We start from the raw sequence: 16,535 nt of genomic DNA, 5'->3' as shown, positions 1-16,535 counted from the left end.
ACACCCTGCATTATTGAGCAAATGAAATAGATATTAAACAAGCGGTAACAAACACCAGGGAAAGTGAAAGTAAATTTTCTCAGTCCGAAAAATGTTCTCGGATAAGGCCATGAAAGTTAAGAGCAGACCTTTCCCAGATCAGATGATTGCAATTAAATGGCTTCGAGATGACGATATCTTGGGTCATTGTTTTGTCAAACATGGCACAGTTTACAATGAGATGACAGAACTTTAGTTTTATCTTTAGTTTCATCATACCACTGTACCGTGATATTTGTGCCAGCTATCATAAATGGTGACCACCAGAAGCATAGCTTTGTGAAAACAATTAAATAAAAATGGCAGAAAAGTTGAAATACAGTACACATGCTTTTCTCTGATAGTGAAGGAACTTTTTAGCAACGTTTGATAACTCTATGAGGTATGTAATATTGTTATGAATTTGGGAGCCTTGTGCACAGACATTCAGGTCCCCATAGCTCAGTTATTTCGATAAGTAAATGTGGATAGATAGCCCCCTTTCCCTTGTTTAATGGGTAATTAAATGTTCATGCGCTGTGGAGTTATTTTGATAGTCAGGGTTTTCTTTCATTTTACACCCCTTATAACTACAACAAATTGCTTTCACCTCGCTTCCTCACACCGACGCCTTTGCCTACGTGCGTGTCGGCACGTACGTGGGCAGAGTTCACAAGGACCTGACGTCGCTCTTGCCCAATCAGGCAGATGCGAGCTAGTTCCCTGGCGGTCGTCCAATGTGCACAGTCCACGCAGGATAATATTCCTCTGCTTGTTTGGGGGGCGGTCCGCCACGACGGCTGTCGCCCCCCCCCCGGTCCAATCAGCGAACTTGGTGTCATTTGCGGCCAATGGGCGATGAGTGAACCACACCCGAAAAGGACGAAGGAACAGAGAACAAACAATCTGCGCCCCGTCTTCTGGAGTGCTCTGGTTCTCGGATCGTCCCGTCGCTGGTGTGGTCTGGCTCTCTGCCCTCATCTCATCGCTGGCGTGGTCTGGCTCTGCCCTCATCTCGTCGCTGGCGTGGTCTGGCTCTGCCCTCATCTCGTCGCTGGCGTGGTCTGGCTCTGCCCTCATCTCGTCGCTGGCGTGGTCTGGCTCTGCCCTCATCTCGTCGCTGGCGTGGTCTGGCTCTGCCCTCATCTCGTCGCTGGCGTGGTCTGGCTCTGCCCTCATCTCGTCGCTGGCGTGGTCTGGCTCTGCCCTCATCTCGTCGCTGGCGTGGTCTGGCTCTGCCCTCATCTCGTCGCTGGCGTGGTCTGGCTCTGCCCTCATCTCGTCGCTGGTGTGGTCTGGCTCTGCCCTCATCTCATCGCTGGCGTGGTCTGGCTCTCTGCCCTCATCTCGTCGCTGGCGTGGTCTGGCTCTCTGCCCTCATCTCGTCGCTGGCGTGGTCTGGCTCTCTGCCCTCATCTCGTCGGTGGCGTGGTCTGGCTCTCTGCCCTCATCTCGTCGCTGGCGTGGTCTGCGTCTGGCTGCCCTGATCCGTCTTCTGGTGACCGGAGCTCTGGGAGGGGGTGGACGTCCAGCCGTGCGCTCGCGGCCAGGTAGCCTGCCACATTCTTTTCCCGCAGCTCGACTTCCTTCCTAGCCGAAGGGGTAATAAAGACCATTTGGGTCCGTTTTTTGGTGGTGTGCGACTGTCTGTGGCCCCGTCTTTAAGTAGGAACTGTTAAGTGCTTGTGCTGTACATGATTTCATTTCTTTATAGTCGGTTTAACTCTGCTCTTGTGTGTCCCCCCCCCCCCCATTATAAATAATTCCCCTGTTAAATGTTGCAGCTCGTTTTTGTGTTTCTTTTGTTGGTTTAGCAAGGTGCGTGTTAGGGAATTAAGAAGGCCGTTGTTGCCATAGTTGTGTGCATTTGGACCGACTGGACCTCGGTAACCATCCGCTCGGGTTACGCACGCGTCGAGCACGGAAACGACTTGTCCAGTTTGAGTTCTGTCGAGGGTGTGAATACTCGGTAGTTCGCCACGTGGGCCTCTTGGTATTTTGAAGTTTGGCAAATAACCCTGTACCACGTGGTTGATTTGTTGACAATTCACGATCCTGTAAGGGACCCGTACCTTTTGGAGTTTTCCGAAAGGTACGATCTAGGTTCCGGGTGTTCGGTAGAGTCGATCCTACTGATCCACCTCGTGGTCATGCTCGCAGCCGATACCCGGCCCGCAACAATATGTATTGGGGGAAGAAGTGATTTGCTTAAGATGAATGTTTATGTTCTTCCAATGGACCAAGAAGAATAAAGCCGAGCAATATTACGAGGGCAGCTTGGTTAGCGTTCATCTAATCGGTGGCAAAACCCGCTCGGTCACTTCATGCGTGTGTTGACGATGCTTCGCGTGTATGCATTGAGAAGAATTAACATGTATGGTTCCGCAAGTTCATTGACACACACGGAAATATTTAAACCTATCTATCACCTTAACTTTTAAAGTATGACTCGGTGCTTCAGCGTAGTTGGCTGAGTTTGAACATTCAATTCCCTTTGTTGCTGATTGATTTAAAATGGAGTCCAACATGCCGTCAAACAAAATTCATCTTTGGATCCGTCATTCTCCGTTGATTGTGATCTTTGAGTTTTTGTATTCTTCTTGAAACAATTTTTTAAGCTTCTCCCACCCTTGATCCACTCATTTATTTCTTCCTCTCAATTTCAATTCTTGAGACCGCTTGAAATGCACAACTTCATTCTGTCTGCACAGATGCCAACCCTCCCGATTTCATCGGGAGGCTTCCGAAAATTCACCCAAACTCCCGCCCTTACGATCACTATCCTTATCCTCCCGAAATTTTGATATTTTTGCACTGTTCACTAATCAGAATGTACTAGTATGAGAATTGAATGAAAAGCATCGTCTGCTACGTATAGCATGTGGTAACTCCATAACGTTCGCTGCTACCAAATTGTACGTAAAAAATTGCAAATTCAAATGAGGAGCAGCGAAACATTGGGTCTGGATCTCGCTTATGCGATCATGCACTGAGATTTAGTGCATGCGGTATGTGTGCAATACAGTGCATGCGGTATGTATGCACAGTGTATATGCATGCGATACGCTCACTGCATGCAGCTGGGCCCCGTACCAGCCCGGCGGTCGCGGCCACCGTGCGGTGTTTAATTTAACAGCCGCTAGAGTTCTACGAGTCGCGCTGCAGCTGTGGAACATCGACTTCGAAGTTACCGATGCTTCAAGCCCTCGATGTTGATTACGAAATGGCAGAAAAGAAGCTTACGAAGACCAAGAAATGGTCTCAAGTACAAGACCGAATACAGTCTCCAATACCCGTGTATTCGAAAGTCTGAAAGAGGAATTCATCATGCGTATTGTACAGTATGCGGCGTTGATATTTCAGTTGAGCACGGAGGTCGCGATGATATTCGGAAGCACGTTGGAAGCAAACGGCACACAGACATTGCAAAGGAGAGATCTTCGAGCACGAATACCGGTACACTTCTGAATTATTTCACCAAACAAGGGACAAGCGAGGAAGAGGATGTTACCCGAGCGGAACTTCTCTTTAGTGGATTTATTGTGGAACATAACTTGCCCATATCAGTCTCAGATCATGCTGGACCTCTATTTCAAAAGATGTTTCCAGATTCAAAAGTTGCTTCAAAGTATGGATGTGCAAGAACAAAAACTTCAGCAATAATTGGTGAGTTGTCAAATGTTACTGCTTCATCTATTGCCGATATTGCTGGACTAGCTCCATTTAGCCTAGCTACAGACGGTAGCAATGATAGTGGTGAGGCCCAGCTATATCCTGTCCTGATTTCGTTCTATGACAACAGTGCTGGGATTGTGAAGCAAGGTTTGCTAAGTTTGCCTGCGTGCAAACAAGATTCAATACGGCAATGATGCACAATACGGCCAAGAAGGCGGCTCAGGCCTTACCCATTGAATTAGATGACTTTTCTCATCGATATTTACTACTACTTGGACAAAAGTAGTAAACGCGTCAAAGGAGTGAAAGCACTGCAAGAACTCTGTGATGCCCCGACACACAAGATTCTGAAGCATGTCGCAACAAGGTGGCTGTCCCTTGGTCAGTGCCTAGACAGGCTGATTGAACAGTGGGAGCCACTTCGCCTCTTCTTCAAAGAAGAAGTACGAAGAAAAATGCAACCAACTGTAGCCAAGACTAACAACGAGCAAGAAGGACGGCACTGTATCTACTGCCAGTACTGGCACTGCAGGATCAAGCACTAGTGGAGCAGCATTCACCACTACCACTGCAGTATCTGCTGCGAAGAAGACAGCAGGGACAGCACCAAAACCAATGCTGAGAGCAGGTAGCATCACCGGCCCTTCATCACGTTCATCTACAAAGCAGATCCCTTCAGAGTCGAGAAAGACTGTGATAGTCCCATCTACAGGCAAAGAAGGACCCAAGTTAAGTTCTGCTTTTGCCAAATCACTTGATAGAAGCTCAGCAAAACCTTCGAATCAGAGGTCTTCTTCCTTGGCTGCACCTACCTCAAGCTCTCTCCTCAAACGTAAAATTGGATCTGGTACTACGAGTCTGACCTCTTCTGCTGGCAGTAAACGCAAGTGTGATCGCCCTGCGGCTAAGTGTACTACGAGTTCTACAACTAAAAGCGCATCTTCCTCAAACACTGTGCAGGAATCTAGAGAAAAACGTGTCAACAGGATGTTCTTGTCTCCACAAACAAAACTCTATTGTTTCTTCCTTCGATATGCTAACAAGCTTTTTGAGAAGGGGAATCTTCTGCTCCAAAGAGACGAACCCTGTATTCATCTCCTGCACGGAGAATTGAATGGTCTTCTGAAAGATATCTTCGTACGGTTTTTGAAACCATCGGTGTCATCGGTTGCTCTGGTAAATGTACCCTTCTCTGACAGAAATCATCAGAAGAATGATGAGGACCTCATGATTGGGAACATTGCCAAACTGTATATAAGGGAACAAAGGAGTCTCAAGAAATCCACCTTCATTCTGAGTGAGTCAGACATCCAAGGTTTCTTCAGTGCAGTTCGCTCATATTATGTGAAAGCCTGCAATTACATCTTCAAAACCTGGCCGCTAGATGATGAATTAGCCAAGCATGCTCAGGTGCTGGATGTTAAGCTACACCAAGAAGTGGGGTTTGACTGTGTGGAGTTTTTCATCAAGAAATTCCCCTGTCTGTTCAGTGGCGGTGATAGTGACATAGACAGTCTTGAGAGTGAATTCGCTCACTACCAGGCAGACGCCTCCATAGCTACAATTGCTACTGAGACAGTGAGAGTGGATGAGCAGTGGCATCGGATTTCACAGCTCACAGATCCCTGCACTGGTGCCAAGAAGTATCCTAATTTGAGCAAAGTGATGAAGGGAATCTTGGTCATTCCTCATTCGAACGCATCATGTGAGCGGGCACTCAGTCTTGTACGGAAGAATCATACTGAATTTCGTCCCAATTTGAGTGTCAAAACCCTGGAAGCTCTCTTAATTGAAAAACTAGCTCATAGCACCCCTTGCTACCAGAGAGAATACAGCAAAGACATAATCAGAAGGGCTAAAGAGCCACACAGCTGTCACTCAGCAAAGCTGCCATGGAAAAAGCAAGCAGCAGTAGTACCAGCCAGTAAGGTAAGAAAAATATTGCTTCTTTTGTGCTTTTTGTTAATCTTTGATTGTCCCCTAACTTACTAATATTAACATACATGTAACATTAAAAAGTGCTCAATTTTCCCCTTTTTTTGTTCAAAAAGTGGGAATTCTTAACATGTTAAATGCTCCAAAATAGGGCTCAGAGGGCACGAGAGAGCGTCTAGAACCCCAGAGCTTCCAGGGCCCTAAGGCGGGCCCTGGACCCCGCCGCAAGGGTCGAGCGCTCCGCGCTCGAGATGTGCGCTTCGCGCACATTATTTGGTGTCGGTTGCAAATCCTCCCTAATTCTGATTTCCAAAAGTTGGCATCTCTGTGTCTGCTTCATTGTGGTTAACGCTCACAAATTTGGATTAAAGCTTGACCACATGTGACAGAGTGCTCTCGAAGACTGATACCACACATTATATTTGTTGCAACTGAACAATCTCTCAGCTGCTGCTTGGCCGAGGCCTTGCGACTGGTCCATGTTTCCTGCTGTATTGACCTTCTCGCAAGGGTTTAAAGTGTTTGCAAGTGCTGGCGAGTGGCCGACTCGGCATCAAATATTGGCGGTCCGCACACAAATAAATGCCTCAAAGTAACCAGCCAAAATGCCTATTATAAAACAACTTGACGAATGTACAGTATGTATCTCTGTTTTTTTTTCACTTTTTACCCTCGCCAGAGGAGAAGGTATTGCATTTTGTTCCGTTTGTCTGTCTGTCTGTCTGTCTGTCTGTCTTTGTTTGTCCACACAGAACTTCAGTATGGGTTTTCTCTGCAACCGCTTGGTGGATTGACAAATTTTCACCATAGAAGCAACTCCTCATGTTGAATGTTTTAGTGATTATGACATCATAGGTCACGTGTTGTGGCAGCCATGTTGTAAAAAAGAAAAAACTTTTGACCTCTGCATCTCCAAAACCGCACCATGGAAAAATTTGAATCTTGGAACATGGCAAGTACTCCTCATGGGGAATATGTATAATTTTTGTACAGTCATAGATGCCCTCATTATGATGTTATAATGGCGTTAAGTAAAACGCTACATCCAATCAGTATGAAAGATTTTGAGGGTCATCTTGGGATAAATTTGTCAACAGAACAAAAATTGGTCAGTCACGTGGTTCGGCAGCCATATTTTTTTTTTCTTCAAAAAAAAAAACCTTCAAAAATCTCTGAAACCGCTGAACAGATCAAGGCAAAACTTTGCAGCTCTCACCACCTATCCATGTGGAACAAAATGCTCCCAATATTTTTTATATAAGATCCCAGAGGTCTCGTGGTTTGGCAGGCATGTTGGATTTACACTAAAACCTCTCAAACTCCTCTTCTCCAGAATGGCTGGACAAATCAAGGGGAAACTTCACACAAATGTTCCCCAAGCCTTAGAGATACCAGGGTGTTTACGAATATTTGATACATTACACGGTCTGGCAGCCATAATGTATAGATTGAACATCTTTTGAAAAAATTATTTCTCTTGAACCGCTTCATCAACCGACATGAAACGTCACAATTATGATCGAGTAGTGATGGGGAGCATATGTTTTATATTTCAACCTGATTGTGAACGCATTGTCTGGGAGCCAAAATTATTAAATTTTTTGAATCTGGGTTCTTTTTAATTTTTATAATTTTTCTTTTTTGAATAAGGTTCACTTGGCTGTGCCTGATTGGGTTTGAGGGTAGAGGAGTAGCATCTGAAACCCAAGTCTTATCCAGGTTCCTCCTGATGACTTCATCTTTGCTTTTTGCTTGTTCAGTTTCCCTTTGATGACTCCAATGCAGTACTGAACCGAAAGTATTGTTGCGGTCACGGATACCGAGACACCAGCTTGTCACTCGGGGATTAATCCCCGGTTGTCCTCGGTAGAGCCGGACCTGGTGCCACCGCTCACAATTAACGTTATGGTATGGTGGGTTGTTTTAAAACCACGAACGCCACCCAGTCAACCACGAGTTCCAATGTCCGCCGTCTAATTATTCCGTTTAACTGGAGGTCATGTGGTTACCTGAACGGGGAGCGCACCCTCGGCAAAGCAACAATATTATCTGATTAGATTTTAATTAGGGCGGCCGAGCGTTTTAACCACTGGTGCGTGCCGACAATTTTTTGGTCAAATCTGTGGTAATTACCTCCCAGTCTATCTCGGTTCGAACAATGCTTGACCAATGGAAGGAAAGGACAAACACAGACAGGTTGGAAATCGACAAATAATTTATTAATAATGAAATAAATAAACAAAAATAACTTTTTATTTGCTGAGGAAAATAAAGAATTTCAAAGCAAAGTCAATCAAAATGCCAGGAAAGAGACAAAGAGCAGATGCTTATCGGGGGTTGACTTACTTGCAGCTAAACGCAGACAAGGGTACCCAACAGATCATTCAGGGGGAAGGGAGGGGAAGAATCATCTCGCCCACCAGAAAGTCGTCCGTGAAGCGAAAGCGTCCTGAAATTGCGTGCGTGTCACGTCCGTCGCCAGCACCCAGCTTCGCCGTGCACACTCTCGCAGGGCAGCCTTGAACGCCATTCGACGTCTGGAGAGCACCAAGATCGTCCGTTGCGGGTTTAGACCCTGGTGTCTGTGATCGACCCGAGCCTCACTTGTTGGCACTACTCACACCCACACGAGCACCACACGCTCGCTTGCCGAAGCACTCGGAAGGGCAAATTGTCTCTTCGGCGCTGGTTAGACACCCGCTTCTTGGTCGCTTTTCTTGCCCTTTGCTTTTTCCTCTCTGGACTCTTCCTCCTCAGACTTTTTCTCCTCAGAGAACATCCCTCTTTTGCTCGTTTTTTTAACATCTCAGAACATCTCTCCTCACAGAACATCTCTCCTCACAGAACATCTCTCCTCACAGAACGTCTCTCCTCACAGAACGTCTCTCCTCACAGAACGTCTCTCCTCACAGAACGTCTCTCCTCACAGAACGTCTCTCCTCACAGAACGTCTCTCCTCACAGAACGTCTCTCCTCACAGAACGCACCTCATGCTTTCTCTCGCTCGTTTTTATATTCTCAGGCCTGCTCCGCGGGGTGCCGTCCACCCCAAGCTCACCCCGCCCCACTGGGGCACGGTTACCATGACGACCCGTGCGTTCTCAAAAAGGCAGGCGTCGGAGCTGCGCGAAGGAATGTTGCTGAGGAAAAACGAGGGCGGGCTTCAGAGCTCGTGAAAGAAATGTGTGTGAGCGTGTCCGTGGTAAAGAAAAAAAAAAGCTTCCCATAAGAGAGGGGATCTGTCCTTTTCGTGAGGTCGCTTATAGGCGAAAGTATGAAGTACTGTTACTGACTGGAAGAAAGCATGAAATTTGGCAGGATGATACTTTAGGGGAAGACAAATTTTTTTCATCCGTGGTTACACACTGGCAAATGACCTTGAGAGGTCAAGGTCATACATTAGATACTTCGAAATATCGGCAAAACCTACCTTGGTTCAATGAAATTCGGATACTGCACTTGAAACGAGATAATTTCAATGCAGGCCGATGCTTTCAATGGATGACTGGGTTTTTAACAGGCGGTAACACACCAGTAAATGACCTTGAGAGGTCAAGGTCATACAGCCCTTGTAACATGGAAATGTCGATAAAATCGACTTCCTTTGCATGTTGTAGGAGTTATGTACGAGGCGGTTTCAATTCGTATCCTCAAGGCTCTTGAACACACTGCCTTTCAATCCTCGGGTCGGATAACCGGTCAAGACAACCATTGACCCTCCCACCGTGATGGTTGCTGTGTTTGGAACATGGGAGAACAAAATGTGCCTCTGTGGTACAAAATGCACTCATACCTTCAGGTTTTGCACTGGCATTTGCACAGCGATGTGCATGGTAGTGACGACTTTGCACATTTACAATGCGCACAGCTTTTCTTAAGCCACTGGATCGACACTGCTGTCGATGTCGATTAATACACACGTTAACCCTTGAATGAAAATGAATAATCAATTATTAACACAACATGTTAACCCTTGAATGCTGGTTTCTTCTTCGTTTTGGTGTAGATGGTGATTTTGTTGCGTTTCATCGGGTCATGGATTGAACGGTCACATGTCGTCAGTACACTTTGGACATAGTCGTTGTACTGGTCTTTCCCAACTTTTTCCAATGTTCTCAAGTTTACCACAGAGTCGTCTGGGGCAGAGTCTCTGCTAAGGGTCACTAACTCAGCACAGTCCACTTCAAATGGGTTGCCCCTTTCTAATAATTGTCTGATATAGGCCTTCAAGATGCCTGCAGAACCTCTGTTGTGCAGCGGAAGCTTGCTCGTGATGGTCGCTCTCACAGTCTACGTCGCCACATATATCTGTCTCAAATTCCTTGATGAGCCACACCCTTTCGCATCCAGCTAACATCCATAGTCCAGCAGTGTAGTCTGATATTTCAGATCAATTGTTCAAATTTGAATAAAAGCACCAAAATTGGTGCTTTTATGCAAATTTGAACAATTGGTTTGCTATGCTGCAGAACTACCACTGAGTGAAGATGACAAGATTACATTGGACTGGATGAGAAACAGGAAGTAGACGCCATTGTGGAGATATAATAATAGTGTTCGTTCGTCATACGTACCGAATTCATGATGTTGATTGGCAGAAATCGTCAGAATTTACAAAATCGGCGGAAAAAAAAAAAGTTTCGAATTCGTCACTTTCGCCCTTCGACGCCACCATTTTGTCGTGCTTTCTGCGTTTCTCCAAAGAAAAAAAGGAGCATATTCGGGGCGTTCCCTGTCCCTCCACCGCAAAAAGAAAGAAAATGGGTGTGGTTATCGAGAAAGTTTCGGCAGATCTCCTGCATGCACCACAGGATGGTGTTCGTGTCACCGTGGATAAAATCTACTTTTATGACCAGCTCTATCGAAATCCAAAAACCCATGCTTTCTTCAGTGTGTAACGGTAATTTCCTCAAGCGACCTCACTATTTACCCTTCTCAACGCATCACATTTAAGATCCCATTCGACATGGGGATGGGTCTATCCTGAACATGCATTTAAGGAAATAACTGTCTGAGGACCTGGATGTGTGGATGCATTCATCAGACCGGATTCTAAAATCCGTAACAGTATTTTGTCTTCCATTTGACTTGAATTAAATTTATTTTAATCCCATTGTGAATTCAATTGAATAAAAAGTACCCGCACATTCAAAGTACACCGCCCCATGCCAAATAAATCAACAACAAATCCTCCAGTGCGCAACATCTTGGTGCGATGCCGCCTTGCAGCACATAGTCAGAATTGGGAGGGAGTGGTGTACCATAATTGATTGATTAGTTGCGTAATTAAAATAAATAATAATCATAAACTAAGCTGGTGTGTTGGCGCAGTGGTTAGGGCAGTGGCTTGGGATCCAAAAGGTCCTGAGTTCAAGCCTCGTTGGGCCACTGAATTAATACACCAGGGGGTTGACTCAGCCTGTCATCCTTCCGAGGTCGGCGAAATGAGTACCAGTGTACTGGGCCGGTGTATACCTCGGTTAAAATAGGTGTACCATATCCCTGTGTCGTAAGAGGCGACCAGGGTTGCGTCAGGAAGGGCCTCCGGCGTAAAACATGTGCCAAATCACTATGCGGATCATACGGATGATCCGCTGTGGCGACCCCTAACGGGAGCAGCCGAAAGGAGGAGAAGAAGAAGAAGAAGAAGAAGAAGAAGAAGAAGAATCATAAACGAATTAATTTCTCAAGCAATTGCCGAATAGCATTCCTGAAACCATCACTGTTTCATCCGAATCTGTAACATTTTGAAAATGAAGTAATTAATCGAAAAACGATTAATCACTCAATTGATTAATCAATAAATCAAAAATACTCTTTTTAGCCAAATCACTTGGTCACTGTCATGTTCACATATCAGCTTTTGAGCTCAAAAGGAGCCTGAGATATTGCCAGGATGAGAAATAAAATAAATAATTAATAAATCCATAATAATTAAGTAATTAATCAATTAATTTTATTAATCAAAAAATAAAATAAACCAATGTCACCCGCAGGGTGACCCGTATCTTGCCAAAAGGTGACCACGTGTGACTTCTTTAAGGTCACACTGGGGTGAACAGAGCTGCTATCCACCAGGAGCGACTCCTTGAGGAATATCTGCCTACGAGAGATTCCGTTGAGAATCGTTCTACAGAGTAACCATGAAAAATATGCTTTTACCTCATAACGTCACCAAATGACGTCATAATGTCTCAAGCTTGACATATCTAGAAAGCACTCATCGAGGTGTTCAATTTGAGGTACTACACGATATGGTTCCTAAAACTTGAAAATTTGACCTAGGGGTCAAATATGTTTGACCGTAGGCGCAAACCATGAAGGTCAAGGCCAATCGCCACCAAAAACTAATCAGCTGAGCGCCAGACAATGAACTATATTCCCATGAAGTTTGAAGACGATCCGATTAAAATTACTCAAAAAATAAGGGTTTCGTCGACTCCCCTGATTTGCGCCAAAGTGACCTTGACCTTCAAAATTTTGTGCACTGAAAGGGACCTCTATAGGCCTCTGATATGCGAAGTTACAAAAATTTCCGATGATAACTGTGCTCTGCAGAATTTTTTATACGTGATTACAGACAAAAAAAAAAAAACATACAAGCTGACTAACATATCTTGCAAAAACTTCGTTTTGGCAAGATAAATATCTATCACCTGGAAAAACAAACAAACGGAATGAAAACTGAGTTTCTCCCTTCCTGGCGATGACGTCATGCATCGCCTGGATATGGCATTGAGAAGGAGCGGTGTACAATAAACGTCATAACTCATGAGTCAGGGTCAGGTCTCCGACCAAAGCCGGTTTGCATCAAAGCGGGATGTCTTGGGACCTGGTCATCACTGCCACTCGTGGTGGCAGTTCTAGTTATGTCTCTTATTAATTAACACACCAGTGCACAAACACCACACAAAAGTCCTGGTGAGGATCTGCAATCTCCCATTGCTCTTTTTCTTTTTTATCATTTGCATAACTGCACCTTCAGCACAGCTGCTCTCTATTTCGTATTTAGTAATGAACACTTATTGTAATTTGCACTACTGGGGTGACCAGTTGATTATTCTTGTATCAACAAACTAAGCGTAATCATGTTGGGGGTTTTTTTTTTTTTTAATCCTCATTATCTGTTTTACCCAACACTCCAGCAATTCGTTACTTAATACTCAGTTAACCCTTGTTCTTAGACAACTGCCACTTTCGGCGTAAACCCTTCAATGAGCCCCGGCTCTTTAGCAAGTTGTAAGTTGTCGTTTGTACTGTTACTTGTACTTGATAACGCTGACCTTGTGCATTGTGATTTGCATAAATATTACTGCAAACCTGTATAATGTGGTTTGTCTCGGGCTTGATCATCAAAGAGAAAAATAGGACACTCGGTAGAGCGCGTACCTCCGCCATGCAATGCCTGATCTACCAGAACATATCGGGGCCAAATACATTTTTTAAATATTGTGCTACATATCGTTTTGTCCCGTCTCTCAATGGTGAAGAATCACTTTGAAATTAAATAATTCTCGTTTCTGGATCAGGATTTGGATCTTCACCAAAATTGAATCAATTTGTCATTGTGACACACCCAACCTGTCCACCAAGTTTTGGCTGAATCTGTCTAATTGTTTGAGATGTCGTGCTATATCGGTTTAGCCCAATCTCTCAATGGTGAAGAATCACTTAAAAAATTAGAGTAGCCGGATCCAGATCTGGATCTTCACCCAAATCTCATCAGTTCTTCATTGTTAGACATCCAACCTTTACACAAGATTTCATCCGAATCCGTCCACAACTTTTCGAGATATCCTGCACACAAACAGACAAATGAAAAATCACTCGGTGCCACTTGGCGAAACGGAATGGCACTTGGGAGAGTGCATACCTCCACCAGGCTGAACAGTTTAAATTTTGTATGCCACTGATGGATCGGATCTGAATCCGGACTTTAACCAAAATCGAATCGGCTTGTTCTTGTCACCTAATCAACTCATCCACCTCATTTTGTCACGAGTCATCAACAACTTTTAGAGATAACATGCTATACATAGTTTTTGGCCCCATCTCTCAATGGTGAAGAATCACTGAAAAAATTCTATTATCTGGATCCGGACTGGAATCTTCACCAAAATTAAATCGATTAGTCCTTTTCACACATCCAACCTGTCCACAATGTTTCTGCGGAATCCATCCATAACCTTTTGAGATATTGTGCTATATATTGTTTTTGGCCCTATCATTCTCAATGGTCACTTGAATCACTTGAAAAATTCTTAAGTCCAGATTGGGATTTGAATCTTCACCAAAACTGAATCAATTCGTCCTTGTCACACACCCAACCTGTCCACCAAGTTTCATCCGAATCCGTCCACAACTTTTTGAGATATTGGGCTATATGTAGTTCTTGGCCCTCTCTTTCAATGGTGAAGAATCACTTTAAAAATTCTCAGATCTGGATTCGGATCTTCAAAATATAGACTTTGTTGTCCTTGGCCAGTGGTCAACCACATACACAAAAAAATTTCATAACGATTGCTTGAAAACTGTGGCCAAAAATCATGTTGCAAACAGACAAACAGAGAACCAGACAGACAAACGCTACAGAACAACGTACCTTGCAAAAATATTTTTTTGCCAAGTATCTGACAGAAAGGGGTGAAAACATAACCTCCTTCCACCTTTTAGTGGCAGAGGTAACAATGTATGAATTGAGAGTCAAGGTTATTCATCAGTGTGTTTGTCCTCCTTCGGATTGACGTTAAACTGGGCATCCCATCTGCCGGCATTCGTTGATGAACGTTCGATCGCACGGTGTCCTATGCAAAGAAAAGGCGACCTTCACCCGTAACCTGAACAAATTCCAAATTCCTGCCCTGACTTCCTGTGCCCTGACTTTCTGTGTTTCTGACCCGACCAGGATTGTAACCACATTCGAGAAACTGCTTCGGCAAAACCGACGCTCGAAATAAAGCTGTTATATGTTGATTTAATGAGTCATTTAAAAATGATATTTTCATTTTCAAAAACATTGTTCTTTTCTATTTTTATTTTTGCTTTTGCAGGCATTGGAACTGTTATTATTATTTTAATCAAGTCATATTGCCGCATGCCATTTTGCCTGGCAGAAAGAGTAACCAGAAATCCTGATTTTGTTTTTCTAATTCGAAAAGTTAAAGTTGTTTTCCTACTGTAAATATATCATGCTTTTGGAGCCATAAAAAGGCAGAATTTTAGAAACGTAGCCTTCCTGACGCCTTCCATTCCTCTTTGTCCCATCTATCCCAATCTCCTCCACTACCCTTACTCTTTTCTCCTTCACACTTACTTTTCTTCCTTCACCTCTCCAGCTCAAATTTCTCCCCGAACTTCTTTTCTTTTCCTTTTCTCAATTTATCGGATGTCCCTTTCTTGCAATGGTCCCTTTCCAAGGAATAGTGTTGATGTAATTGAGGACATTTGTAATGCTTGCTGTCATCCCTTCATCCTGTGGTTGTTTCTTTTCCCAGGGCATAACATACTTGTGTATCCAAGCAGTTGACACTCCGTATCAGAACATGTGAGTACGTATATGACCATTGTCACTTGCGCTTGGAAAGAAGGAAGCATTGATTTATTACTTTGTTGTACATTGTTTTGATGATAAAAATAGAAACTATTTTTATACTTCGTGTTTGAAGGGGGGAATGTAGCCTTATTTCTATTTGCTTGCCATTTATTTCATTCTTCCTTTGGTTGAGGCTGAATGGAGCATTTATTTTCCCATTGGATGTGTCCTACTTCTGCACTTTTACACTTTTCTTTTTTTTTTTTTCTTTTTTACACTTTTTGTCCTGATGATAGCCTAATGATCGATTATGGATTTTAATAATCCAATCCATTGGGACCACACTCTGTGTAGAGTGTCGGTGCTGCCGTTGCAGTCTCCTTGACGATTGGACACAATCCTGGATGGGTCGCCACTCCGACGCAGGCTACTCGAATGGCTCAATCATCCCAGCAAGCTGGTACTCATTTTGCCGACCTCGGAAGGATGACGGGCTGAGTCAACCACACTTGTTATTAATTCATAATTGTAAAACAGCCAAGCAGGATTTGAAATCAGGACCCGAGGACCCCAAGCTCACCACCGTAACCATTATGCATTGGAATAATGGTTTATTTGTTTTTCTCCTGGTGCCATGACAAAGAATCACAGCTGTTTTCGGTTTGTTTCAAAGGAGTTTATTTTGGTGTCACGACTCCTGGAGGAGCTAAAACATAGAACGTAACAGAACAAAAGGAACAGCAGAAAGAGGGGGGAGACATCAAAAGCAGGGTGGAGGGACAAAATGGAGGGAGACTGTGAAAAGAGAGTTATGGGAGCACACGGGGTGAACAATATGAAAAATGCTCAGTTTTAAGATTATATTTGCATTTATATTTTTTATGTGTACACATTTACAATTGCACCTGTAAAATTGGGGTGTATATGCACCTCCAAAATTTGGAATTCAGTCATGAGTACGGGGGTGGATGGTGGTGGGCAGGGTGCCGGGAGGAGGTATTTGTTTGTAATATACAGTGCAGAGTATTTTTTAATGTGAAAGTCATTGATGGGCGTACCAGTTGGAATTTGGATTTTACTCATGACCACGGGTAGTCTAAAAGAATAATCATCACAACGGGAGTTGGAGCAATCGGCAATGATTTTTCTTTTTTTCTTCTTCTTCTTTTTTATTAGCAAAGTATTGGACAAGGAAGTAGGTGACTTAACTTTTGGCCTCACCATAATAATAATCCAAAACATTTTGGGTTAAAAAATAAATAAAGATGAGCATTATGCACCGGGAAATGCAGTATTGTATTGTCTTTTCAATTCTTTCTGCAATGTCCGTTTGAATGGTCGTTTTATTGGTTTTGTACATTTTGTAATCGTCCGT

General features: G+C 43.9%; 1 protein-coding gene across 3 annotated transcripts in view; it reads left to right on the top strand.

The window, feature by feature from the left end:
- DUSP22 (dual specificity phosphatase 22) overlaps positions 1 to 16,535 on the top strand; it is a 70,249-nt gene that overhangs the window by 12,069 nt on the left and 41,645 nt on the right. For all 3 annotated transcript variants that reach the window (XM_085888957.1, XM_085888955.1, XM_085888958.1), the window contains exon 4: positions 15,123 to 15,172. In XM_085888957.1, the coding sequence (XP_085745083.1) occupies positions 15,123 to 15,172 (50 nt within the window). The remainder of the gene's footprint in view (positions 1 to 15,122; positions 15,173 to 16,535) is intronic.

This window comes from Eptatretus burgeri, chromosome 7 (assembly GCF_056783735.1).
Source record: "Eptatretus burgeri isolate ZD-2024b chromosome 7, Ebu_testis_v1, whole genome shotgun sequence".
NCBI classification, from domain to species: domain Eukaryota; kingdom Metazoa; phylum Chordata; class Myxini; order Myxiniformes; family Myxinidae; genus Eptatretus; species Eptatretus burgeri.
This window is presented reverse-complemented; position numbering and strand designations above follow the sequence as displayed.